The sequence below is a fragment of the Haplochromis burtoni genome, unplaced genomic scaffold (genome assembly GCF_018398535.1).
Source record: "Haplochromis burtoni strain Fernald_Lab_line unplaced genomic scaffold, NCSU_Asbu1 Contig_113, whole genome shotgun sequence".
NCBI lineage: Eukaryota > Metazoa > Chordata > Actinopteri > Cichliformes > Cichlidae > Haplochromis > Haplochromis burtoni.
This window is the reverse complement of record NW_024582474.1, coordinates 1700230-1713294: the sequence shown is the minus strand read 5'-3', so window position 1 is coordinate 1713294 and position 13065 is coordinate 1700230. Positions and strand designations below refer to the sequence as shown.

The window sequence follows — 13065 nt, the reverse complement described above, 5'->3', positions numbered from 1 at the left end:
ACGTAACTGCTGGCCAGGGCCTCAACAGTCTGTTCACAGCCTTGCACAAATGACTACCCTTATTCTATATCATAAGCAATGCATGTCTACCTTCAGCCTAACTTAACCCTAAACAACAAATCCTAATCACAGGATGCAAAAGAAAAAAAGACATGGCTGCAAGTGCAGTGATGTCGCCCCCAGACTGAGCCCGATGATCACCATCATTGTACTAGAAAAATGTATTGATTGTGTAGATTGTTCTTGAGGTTAAGATAAATATGATAAATTTTTTTTAAAATGTGGAAAAAATAAAAACATTTGTATTTTGATTTTCATTTTGATTTTCATATATGGTTCTCCGGTTGAGGTTTTGTTCTGTTTTAATTTACCTGCACTTCATGACAGACAGCAATAATTGTGGATTACAGGTCCGGAAATGACAAATTCTGCTGTGCAAAGTGAGACCACCATATACAACGGGATGAAAAAGTGTTTGCCCCTTTCCTGATTTTTTTTTTTGTATGTTTACCACAATTAAATGTGTCAGATCAAATTAAATATTGACAAAGATAACACAAATAAACACAAAATGCATTTTCTAAATGGAGGACTTTATTATTAAAAGGTAAAAGTCCAAACCTGCATGGTCCTGTGTGAAAAAGTGACTGCCACACAAATGGCAAGGACAGTGACAACTCATCCATGAGGTCACAAAAGACTCCAGAACAACATCCAAAGAACTGAAGCCCTCACTTGCCTCAGTTAAGGTCAGTGTTCATGACTCCACCATAAGACAGAGATGGGCAAAAATGGCCTGCATGCAGAGTTCCAAGTCAAAAACCACTGCTGAACAAAAGGAATATAAAGGCTCTTCTCACTGTTGCCAGAAAACATCTTGATGAACCCCAAGACTTTTGGGAAAATGTGGACTGATGAGTTGTAGTCCTGACGTGAATCAAACTGGGATGCTATGGCATGACCTTTAACCATATAAAAGATGGTTCATGCTCAAACAATTGTGCAAAGGTGAGTGGGACAAAAATCATCCACAGGGCTGTAAAAGACTCACTGCCTATTATCACAAATGCTTGACTGCTATTGTTGGTGCTAAGTGTGGCCCAACCAATTATTAGGTTTAGGAGCCAATCACTTTTTCACACAGGGCCATGTAGGGTTGGAATTTTTTCTCCAGTTTTTCAAAAGTGTTTTTCCCCTTTTAACACCTTCATTTAGAAACTGCATTTTAATTTACTTGTGTTATCTTTGTCTAATATTTAATTTTGTTTGATGATCTGAAATATTTAAGTGTGACAACAAAAAGAGGAAATCAGGAAGGGGGCAAACCCTACTGAGAAGCTGCGAGAAGATTCACCTAACACAGCAGTGGTGTTGGGCTATTCTACTATGAGTATTAGGTGCACAAACAGGTCTAGCATGTTTGTAAGAGTCTGTAAAACAAAGTCTGGTATGTTACAAAAGTCCCTCCTACTTCCTTTTCCTAAACTCTTTTCCATGACTTCAATGAAAATGTCATTAAGGAAAGGTAGGTAAGAAAACTGATAAGGATTTAGGAAAACAAACATGCCGTGTGCTAAGAATCCAAATAACCTTGCACTAGCCTCCTTAACAATGCAATCCCAGATGGCCGCCATGTTGAAACTACAGTGTGCAATGTTTTGTTTTGTTTTTTAAACAAAGATTTAGGGCCAGATTTACTAACACCTGCAGTAGTGCAAAGCCTTCTTTTTTTAAAAAGCTACTTGGATTTGCTAAAGAGGCACAGTGTCAGTTTTGCGACCCCTCTTCTGAGCAGGAGTATTTTGGGGGCTGGTCTTGTGGCATATGTATTTATAAGAGCTGTGAGTTCAGTGCCAAAACTCTCTGTCCTAAAAGTCTTCACTCAGTCTTCACTCTGGATGTGGTGGTGTTCTGTGGTACAACATACTCCTATGTTGAAAAGTTTGCAACTGAGTGTTATAATTGATGTCTGCTGGAGTGATGAATCCATAACACAAGGCCCACTTATTGCTCCTAAATAGCACAAGTATTTTCATAAAACAGAGCAGAAGTTAACTAAACTGAGATGTCTTTTTCTCAGCAGTGTGCAAACCACAAGCATCATCTCTGTTGAATCCAGCACAAAAATGTCTATTCCCCGTATGTGAACGTTTAGCTATTAATGCATCCATATTAGTGTATTAGCACACCTTTACTCATCTGTCAACGGAAGACCCACCATGAACAATCACTTGTGTATATTTATTTTATACAGAACTTTTTAAAAGCTGAAATTAACATATGATCTACTTCATTTATTCCAGATTTGGGAAATTCTCTTGCTATAGTAGTAATAATAAGGATTATCATCATAGCAAAATATTTCAAAATCAGAAAGGGAAAAAGAGGTTATAGTGGGAGTGAAGATGATTATCTGCTGCATTGTAGAGAGATATTGTATAATGCATGCCAGATTTCCTGTATTTGTTCTGGCAGAGAAGCTCAATCTGTTTGTTAGAGAAAGCTCTCCAGTTATAGTCCAGTAAGTGGTGCAAATGATACTCATGCAGCCAGGGAAATAGCCTGGAGAAATAGTATTTTGCTTTATAAGAAAGCCTTCTTAGGCTAGAACATCTTACTATTCATCATTGATATTCATTTAGTCTTTTTTCTCCAACTGATCTTTCTGGGTTAACTTCAATAATTACTTCCTCCAAACCATCAATGTGTCTTTTAGACACCATTCCTACAAAACTGCTCAAAGAAGTCCTGCCATTAACTAATGCTTCAACCTTAAACATAATTAGCCTATGGGTTATGCAGAAAAAATAGAACTGGCCTGAAAGGGCTTTTGCTTTATAACTTATTCAGGTTGTGTATCATGTTTTAAAAAGTAACGAAGTAATACAGTAACTAATTACTTTTGAAAATGAGTAATCAGTAAAGTAATGGGATTAATTTCTTGGAGAAGTAATTAGTAACTAATTACTTTTTCAAGTAACTTGACCAACATGTGAGGCCAGATGCAGACAGAAAAAAGACCCGGGCCATCCACAGCACCCCCAGAGTACTGAAGACCCCAGGCCACACATATTGATAAAAGCTGCATGCCCACCCCAGCATTAGAAGAAGGGAGGCCCTAGATGGAGCCCTCACAGCCAAAGGGCAAGAGCACCAGAGAACCACAGGCCAGCCATCTTTGTGGGAGCTGAAATCAGGGCAACAGGACCCCAGGCGCCCAAGAACCACTCGACACCCAGAATAGACACCCTCTCCCATGCTAAAGAGACCCGAGCCAACCCTGACTTCAACCCTAAGGGACAAGACCAACAACCACGAGATTGCACATAACACTGTAAAGGCTGGACAATGAGATGCGTAGTCACAGGTGGGATCCATTGATAACTAGGTTTCAGGGACTTCCAGGGCATAATGACACAGTGTTTTACCCATCTTCTGTATTTGTTGCAGAAAGAAAGGCAAGCTGGACTGCGGCAAATACACTTAGGTATGGTTGCTAGTACAAGTTCAATACAAAATTGCTGATATCCTGGGACCAGTTGGGACTACTCTTCAACAGTGACTAAAATATTTAGGAGAAGTTGGTGGTCATAAATGAGAAGACAGGAAAACAGATGTAGACTGAGTGGCCATAAAGAGAACAGGTTACAGATGATGGCCAGCCACACTCACTGACACCATCTCAAAGTAACACATCATTAGTTTCTTTAGATTATGGTATGAACAGATAAGATACAAAGTCAATGACATCTATAAGACTGGCAAAGTTTACAAAACCTTTCTAAATCTTTGGAATCCAATGAACTAAGGTGAGATCATTATGGACAAATCAAGAATTCTTGGAACAGTGGTGAACCTTCAAGTGGCTGACCTACCAAAATTCAAGAGTAATCAATGACTCATCCAGGAGGTCACAAAAGAATAAAGAACAACATCTTAAGAACTGCAGGCCTCAGGTTAAGGTCCGTGTTCATGATTCAAAAGTAAGAAACTGGGTAGAAATGGCATTCATGGGAGAGTTTTAAGGCACAACTACTGCAAAAACATCTTCAAAATACCCAATACTTTTGGGGAAATATCCTGTGGGTGAGACAAAAGCTGAACTTTTTGGAGGGTTTGTGTCCTATTACATCTCGTGTAATACTAACAGCATTTCATAAGAAGAACATCACACCAATGGTCAAACATGGTGGTGGTTGTTTGATGGTCTATGCTTTGCTGCTATGGGACCTGGATGACTTGCAGTGACTGTCCCATGAATCGTCCTCTCTACCAGAAAATCCTGAAAGAATGTCTGGCCAGCAGTTTATGCCCTCTAACTCAAGTGAACTTGGTTTATTTAGCAGGACAGTGATCTGAAGCACAGCACCAAACAAAAGAAAATTAATAAAGAAGACTGCCACAATTCCCCAACAGCACTGTGAAAGTCACATTGCCAGGTATTGCAAATATTTGATTGCAGTTCTTTCTTAGCAGGATTGCAGAACCAGTTATTAGGGTTGGTTGGCAATTTAAAATCTGCATTATATTAACTTAAATTATCTGTTTAAAATTAAAATTCGTTTGAGAAACTGAAACAGCTAAGTATAAAATGTAACAAAAAAAATAGAAATCAAGAAAGAAATACTATTTCACAAACTGAAACCATATAGGAGAGGTCCAGAAAGCAGATCTAGTGATGGTCAGAGTTATACAATTGATGAGCCATAGCATGAAGATTTGGGAAAGCATTGTTGAAGCTATGTTAAGAAGAAAGGTGGAGTGTGTTGATAGAGAAGTATAGAGAAGGTCAGAAAGAGTTGTAGTGTCATTGATCTGGAGAAAGTATATGATAGGGTGCCAAGAGAGGAACTGCAGTGGTGCATTAGAAAATCAGTAGTAGCAGAGAAATTTGTATGAGGACAGCAGTGAAAGAGTGGTGAGGTGTGTGGTTGGAGTGACATAAGTGTTCAGGGTGGAGGTGGTATTACATTACGTCATCACCCCTTCTTATTTGCAAAGGTGTTGGACAGGCTGACAGATGAACTCAGGCAGGAGTCTCCATTGTCTAAGGTGTTTATAAGCACCACTCTGATCTGTAGTAACAGTAGGGATGATTTGCAACAGAAGGATAGCAGCAAGCGTGAAAGGGAGATTTACAAGATGGGAGGGACACCTGCTATGATGTATGGTGTGGGGATGGTGGTACTGACCCAAAGTCTGAAGATAGAGTTTGAGGCAAGAGTTTAAAATGACACTCACTGTGAGCGATCAAGATGGACAGGACAATTCCTTTTTTTCCCCCCAGTTGCCTAACGCCACTGTATTAGAAGGTAAAGAGCCTACAAAATTTAAAGCGAGTATATCAATATGACAGCTCAAGCGGAGGGCGGGCTCACAGAGAAGATTCATGGATGTGGTGACAGCGGGTATTCAGAGGGATGGCGTAACAAGGAAGGATACTAGGGATAAGGTGAGATGAGAGCAAATCACGCGCTGTGACAACTCCTGAAGGTAGCAGCCAAAAAGTTGATGATTAACAAAACTCTGTGTTAATGCACGTTTAAAATGAATATCATTTATATAAAAAAAACCACAGTAACACAAGTTACACTGATAAGCCTTTTTTATTTTTTATTTCAGAATATACTTAAAAAAAAGTTTTAAGTGTAGTTCACATTTCTCAAGTCAAACTGAAAATGTATTCAATTTCTGCAGATACACTAAAAACCGAACAGACTTGTGATGTGTGTAGAGTCAAATCCCACGCTTTTGACCTTTCCAGCAGTACTATGGACAGATGTATACTGCAAGAAAAACCACTCATCTTTCAATGTAGTATACGTTAAAAATAATTAAGTGACTTGGAGTTCGTAGTGAGCTCTGCGATGCATTTAAATTCACATTCAACATGCTGCTTCTCCGGTCTCCCTAGGACTTACTCTGATTTTCCTTTTTGTCATATTCACCTCTTAAATTAATGATGGACAGTCATAATGAACATGGCCAGTTACAAATAATGAGGACAGCAGGTATCCCATTATTTTAATCAATATAAGCCAAAAGATCTGGCTTTAGACTACTAAAAACTACAGGTTTGAGGCGTTTTGCTCTACTCTTAGCTTTGTATGATGTCAGAACTGATATCCATAATATCGTTATCTCAGGTGTGGCTCTGGCTTTCAGCAGAGAAGCACAACCCACTGTTGTCCTGTTCAAGGGATAGCCAAGCAGAACAAAGTTGCTGTAAAGGGAGACAAGCCGATTTCAGATCGTTTCAGACAGTGTAAGCTTTAAGCACCCCTCATGTGTTTAAAGAAGGTTTGTATTAAAAAAAACAAAACAAAAACAACTTTAATATGATGTTGTCTTAAGTAACAAAATTGGACAGAAAGTAAAGATGACACGTAAACAAAATAGTTTAGGTTATGTTTGCTATGAAACAAATGTGGAAACGTATCAAGCTCTGAGCAGTAATCAAGTTGCTCAGATCTTTTTTTAATCTTTTTTTTTTAATTAATCAGATTAATTTGGCACCAAAAACTGACTTGTAGAAAAATAACAATGATTTTCAACCAGTTGATCTGAAGGATTTTTTGTTACTAGCACATTGAGGCTCCCAAAGTAAGAAATCAAACTATCTCCATTCACTCCATTTTGGTAAAGTGAATCAAAAACTGTTTTATGCAGACATGAACACAGCAGGACACATTTAACTTAGCTGGGTTAGTTTGCTTTGTTTCTCCAAATCTTAATGTGGTTAGTTGTAAAGTCTTTACCTTACAATTTAAAGCGCCTTGCGGTGACTGCTGTCATAAACTGTCACTATATAAATAAAAGTGAATTGAATCGACAAAGTCAGAAAGTGCTTTAGCCTGAAACATCAGCCCACAATAACCCCTAAGGTCCAGCTGTCAACTATCCTATGGGTACTGTATGGGCTAATGTATTGGCGAGTTCAGTCTGACCCGTAATTTATGTTGGAAGCAGTGAACAGTAGCAGAGCTGAAGGCAGAACTGATCGATTCTGGAACGATGACTTCATTCCCCTTTGAAATGAGGCTGCCTCTTCTCCTTGAAAGCAGCCAAGCCTTCCAAACGGTCTTTAGTTGGTATCACCTTAAAACACCAAAAGCATGTGAGTAGTAAAAACCATGCACCGTGGCCACTTCTGTGTTCTTGTATATACACAAGACACAAATTACCCTCCCAATGGTTTCACAATACCCTATTGGTTAGACAGGTTTTTTTTGTTGTTGTTGTTTTTTTTAAATGCACAGATCTCCAGGTACAAATGTCCCTAAAACTCTGTAACATTGCAAACTGCCCAGTTTACTGCAAGAAATAAACTGGCTGGTTGTAAAAACAAATAAAGAGACATCTCTGTCAGAGGTGGGCAGTATAGCCTCTAAAGTATAGCCTCTAGCCTCTTCTACTTTATATAATTGAGATGAATAACATAAGGTTTTCCTGACCCTCACATTCTACCTTTCGTTTATGCCAACAATCTTCAACCTGCACAATCACACTTTTTCATTACTCACTTGGGAATAACAAGCCTCTTCTATTGCCAGACCTGTAGATAAATCCACCTGAAAGGGAATGTGGGAATTCTCAGTTAGGGTTGCAATATAGCCAAAAAATATCTTTGTCCGCAAAGAGTTAAACTGAAGAGCTTTAAAAGGTGTAAAGTTTTGAAAATGTACATTTTATTCCGGAATTACAACAAAATAAAGAACCGTAAAGGCACCCATCCACTGACCACACTTACCTCTATCCCCTGATTAATTGCCAACTTTGCCATCCTTATTGCAATTGGGCCCTGTGGAGTCAAAAAATCAAAAATATATATAAGTTTTATATGCTATGGTTGAAATGGTTAATATGAGAAAATGTTTCGCTGTTTTTTTTTTAAGTCAGGTTGTTTTGCACAAAATGTTCATTTTTTAAAATATGAACGATCAAAGGAAACAAAAATGTATCCTTTCAATTTGGCACTAAACACCTCAAGCCCTTTTTTGACCACGTTTAAACTGCTGTGTTCAGGGAGAAAGCCTGAAGAAGGTACAACTGAGCAGAAGCCCAACCAGCACCAGGGTTGTAGTTTTCTTACAAATTTATAGGGTTGTGCACCATAATTTCATCCCCTAGGTCACATTGTAAGAGCTCTACTGCAACATGATGAGAGTTCTAGGGGACAACTATGGGTGAAACAGCTTGAACTGAACTGCTCTCACTACATTAATAAAATAGAAGACTTTCCATACCAGCACAAAGACCACTCACTATCTGTAATTTGAATCACTGAGACTTTTCACTTTCCCAAAGTCAAGCTGAGAGATTCTGTTTTCAGAGAGGGTGAAATCTGGCATGCAACACAAGTGTGAATATTCAGGTGTTTAGAATAGCAATTTTGAAAGAGAGCTAAAAATAACAGTCGCAATGGAGTGCTCACATTTTGCAACAAGCAGACCTCGAAGGAGTAGTGTCCAGTTGGGTAAGAGTGCATTGTAAAAATAAGGTCTTGAAATTATTGATACAAAGATCTGCTTATCAGTTACATGATCTTCTTACCTGGGGGTTAATCTCCCGTGCAAGCTCCAGAGCCCTCAAGTAGGCAGCATCTCCACTGTCATTCTGCTCCACAGAATGACTGACAAGACCCATTTGTTGCGCCTGTGTTCCATCAACCACTCGTGCAGCAAAGATGAGCTCCTTGGCAAGAGAGACGCCAATCACCCTAGGGAGACGTTGTGTACCACCTGCACAGGGCACAGGAGAAACCTGGATAGAATATGGCCTCACCCATTGATACACTGATACTGCCCTCCATCTGTAGTAGAAATTCAATGTAAAAATGACCACCTTGTGGAGAAACTATAGGACAAGTTGTGGAAACAATTCCCCAAGTTATCTTCCCAAGGTTTCTAAATCTAATAAGTGCTCTGTTTACACACTACATTTTTATAGACAACATAATATAAAATGAAACTACAAAATTTACAAAGAAATGAAATAAAACATGCTGTACCTGCTCCAGGAATAATTGCAAGTTTAGTCTCAACTAGTCCCATTTTGGCAGTATTGGCTAGAAAGATTAAAGAGAAAAATTATTACTACCACTACTACTGATGTACGCTCTTAACACACAACTTTAAAACCACTAAAGTGAAGAACAGTGAGAACTGCAACTCTGTTCCATCTCAGCATATTAATGTATTTTAAGAGTGACATAAACTAACCAATCACAAGTGGTCAATCCTGAGGTGGAATTACTACTTTTCTTAGTAGCATTTAGTGGCTTTGGAAAACGTGCAGCAAAATTTCTCAAACACATTGGATTAAGAAAGCATTTATTAAACTTTTTTTTCACATCTTTATTTTTAATGAGACCAATAGTGCTTCAGATCTTCATAAAATAAAGCTTAAAGTGCCAAGTAAACTTTAAATTCAAGCCACAGTTAAACTGATTTTTAAGTTGGTTAAAATATGTTCTACTGCATGTTTAGCATCCGTGTTAGCAGCATGCCATAACTCAGGTTCTCACTCAAAGATTATAAAAGTTGTAAAATGTACTACAAACACATTTCATAATATATATTTGATTTTCATACATTCCTTGGAGTGTAGCCCTTTCAGGTTTACCATGGGGCGCTACTAATGTCATATTAGTAAACACAGGCACAAAGTAAAGTCCTCTGAGTCTTACACGAAATTCTGATGTCACAAGCAAGGGCCATTTCCAAACCTCCTCCTAAGGCAGCACCATCAATTGCAGCAATTGTTGGTACTGGCAGGCTTCCTATGAAAAGAATGATCTTCTATCAATCAAGGAGACGCACACTGTATTTATACAGGACTGACCATCATTGGGAACTGCCATATATAACAAAAAGTGAACTGAATTTAAGAAAAGTACTGGTTCAAACAAAATGTATTCACATTACTTACAAATTGTGGTAAATAAATATTGATGAATGTAGGATTTGTCCATAAATTATTTGTGTGAACAGTTTAAGTAGAGATTTGTGCAAGTGTGGCATGAACCTCAAACAACCATTAAAGCACTTCCAACTCAATAAATAAACAATTCACGAATTCATTTTGCATGATTCAGACTTTACCTAGCTCTGTAATGAGGGCTCTTGCTTTGGATACAAATGGTCCCACTTCGCTCTGGTGCATCTTGGCCCTCTCCTTCAGATCTGCACCTGCCAATAGACACAAAGGAAAAGCGTTCAGCCAGAGGTAAGTGGCTTCCTGAGGCATACAGCAGAGGAGTGCATTACCAGCACACACAGTTTTGGCATCTGCTACCGTCTCTGAATTTAAAGCCGAATTTCGCTCACAAGACCCAAGATGGGTATTTCAGATTCCGGATCATAGTGATGTGGGAATTTATCAACAACTGAAGAATGACAAGTAAAACATAGAGCATTTTTAATGTTATTATTATTATTCCAATTATGGTTCAAAAAGAAAATAGCCCAATTAGCAAGGACAGTATACCTGCACAAAATATACCAGGAACCAAACTGCATAAAATTACACTGCGCACTTTTTTATTCTTCTTGATGTCCTCCACAGCTTCAAACATCTGAAAGACAAAAAAGTTTTCCAACAACAACAAAAAATGTCTGTCAACATTTTATAAATTATGACAACTGAAAATAAATAACTTGAAGCACAGTTCAGGATAAACTAGTACTTAAGAAATATTAAAAGTTTAGTAAAATACTTTTGAGCTCTTAAGTTTCTACTGAGTGCTTAGGCTCAGCAGATATTTAAAGAGCAGAAGTCTATTTTTCTGTTACTGAGTTATATGAGGACATAAACAACATGGACAGCTTAGTCATAGTTAGCTGTTATTGGTGAACAGAGACAAGCGTGCACTCCTTCCAGATCTTAAAGCCGTTTAATTTTAAAACTGTTCATCAAGAAAGTTAATTGGTTTATAGAAGGAAATTGTAGTATTGACTGGCATTTAGATCTTTAACCACTTGAAAACTTTTTAAACTAAATTCACTCACACATGAAAAAAAGATCGCCACCCCTGAGCCATAATGACCCATAACTACATATAATGTATAACTCAAGTAGCCAAGCTCTCTGAATGACCTAAGCACAAAGAAGCCTATGTGTAGTGCAGGCAAGTAGAATTCTAGATGAAACTTATGAATTGTTTGCTTGGTTCTAACCATAATTTTAAAAAATACAAATAGACTAAAAGGCACATAGCAATACATACCATTTTGACAAGATTTTTGCTTATGGCATTTTTGGCTTTTGGTCGATTTATTCCAACGACGACAATACCTGAAAGATAGATGTGACATCCTGCTGACTGACCACGCCACACACGTTAATGTCACCAAAACAGAATCCAATCCAATCCATCTTTATTTATATAGCACTTTTAAAAACAACAAAGTTGACAAAAGTGCTTTCCAATAATAAAACAGAGATAGCAGTTAAAACCATACTTTAAGCATACAATGAAATCAATAAACAAAATAAATATATAATTGAAAAAGAAGATAAATATAAGAATAGCCGAGATGGTCAGAGCTTATGAACATATATATATATATTTTTTTAATTTAATTACCAATGATGATTTTTTATTTATTTATTTATATATATATCACTAGCTTTTCGAGAAAATTCGACTAACTTGAAATTCCTCATAATTATTAAACATTACCAGTAAACAATCTCAAAACTGCATTCTGTTCGCCTTAAAGGTAAGGGATTATCAAATTCTTTTTTGGAAATGTACCTGCATTAAATGAATTTGAACCTTTTCTGGTGTTTTGTTACGGTCTAGGATGACATCATGTTACACAGTGATGTGAGTGCCACCCTTTACTTTGACTTTTTTGGAATTCCGTTTCGACAATAACACCAGCTTTCTCCTGACAAACTCGCATTCCAGGTAATGCAGGCTGTGACAAGAACTTACCGCTGTCTTCTCCGTCTAGGTATCTAACGCGCAGGTCATCCTTTGAGTCGGAGCTGTAGTATCGCGTAACAGCACCGTGGCCGTTCAGGCGAGGACAAAGCACGACTCTGTTAGACAGAACATACCGTCTGGAGAAGAAGGCAGCGGCTAGCCTACACGCACTTTGTCGATGCGCTGCCTGTACGCGAAAAGATTGCCAAAAGGATCTGCAACCTACCAAGACCGCCATACCGAGGAGCTGTAATGCTGTTTGACTTTCAACTTTGAACCCAGTCACGTGATGAGATCACATGACTTATTTGCGAAAAAAAATATTGAATTTAATTCTTAATTTTATTTTACTCGTGTCGCGCGTTGTCTTAATTTATAAATGTGGTGCAAAATATATCACTAATTTTAAAACCCAATAGTAAATATGATGAAAATAATTACTCACTTTTTGAACGTGACAATTACATTTGATTCATACGATTCCCTGTTTATATACACAATAAAAGTTCAATTTACTTTTATTTATAGAGGAAGATAACAGCAGTTGGCTGAAGGTGCTTTATTTTGCAAGGCAAAAGACATTACAATAACACAGAGAAAACTCCAGCAGTCAGACATCCCCTCTTTATTCTTCGTATCCTTTATTTATCTAAGTAAAAAGTGTCATTGAGATTTAAATCTCATCTCCAAGAAAGACCTGGCCCTTAAGCAAGCATTTGGTGACAGTGGGAAGGAAAAACTCCCTTTTAAGGAAGAAGCCTCCAGTAGAACCAGGCTCAGGGATTTGCAGCATCTGCCACGGCTGGCTGGGAATCTCTCGCTACAGCATTTTGGATCAACTTAAGGCTGTTCAGGGAGGGTTTAGAACAACCTGATAATAATGAATTACAATAGTCCTGGCTAGAAATTAAAAAATGCATGAAGTAGTTTTTCATCACCCCTCTGAGACAGAATGCTTCTCATTTTAGAGATATTGCCAAAAGCAGGAAAGCAAATCATTTGTAACTTGTGTCCTCTGTCTAAATAGATAAATAAATCTGGGTACATTTCCAGATGATTTAACATGCAACTATTTTGCTCGTAATAAGTTAAATGAGTAAAGAAAAAAAAAGCATTTACATGCAAGTAATTCA

The 13065-nt window shown here is 37.8% G+C and overlaps 1 protein-coding gene across 1 annotated transcript; it reads right to left on the bottom strand.

Annotated features, from left to right (window-relative positions):
• Positions 1 to 5587: 5587 nt before the first annotated feature.
• On the bottom strand, positions 5588 to 12206 carry auh (AU RNA binding protein/enoyl-CoA hydratase). The gene is made up of 10 exons (XM_005929021.3): positions 11942 to 12206; positions 11228 to 11295; positions 10489 to 10576; positions 10104 to 10190; positions 9689 to 9781; positions 9011 to 9067; positions 8554 to 8741; positions 7751 to 7801; positions 7524 to 7571; positions 5588 to 7098 (listed from the first exon to the last, which is right to left on the bottom strand). The coding sequence occupies exons 1-10, from the start codon at positions 12168 to 12170 to the stop codon at positions 7021 to 7023; spliced, it is 987 nt and encodes a 328-aa protein (XP_005929083.1). The 5' UTR covers positions 12171 to 12206; the 3' UTR covers positions 5588 to 7020.
• Between the last annotated feature and the right edge of the window lie 859 nt (positions 12207 to 13065).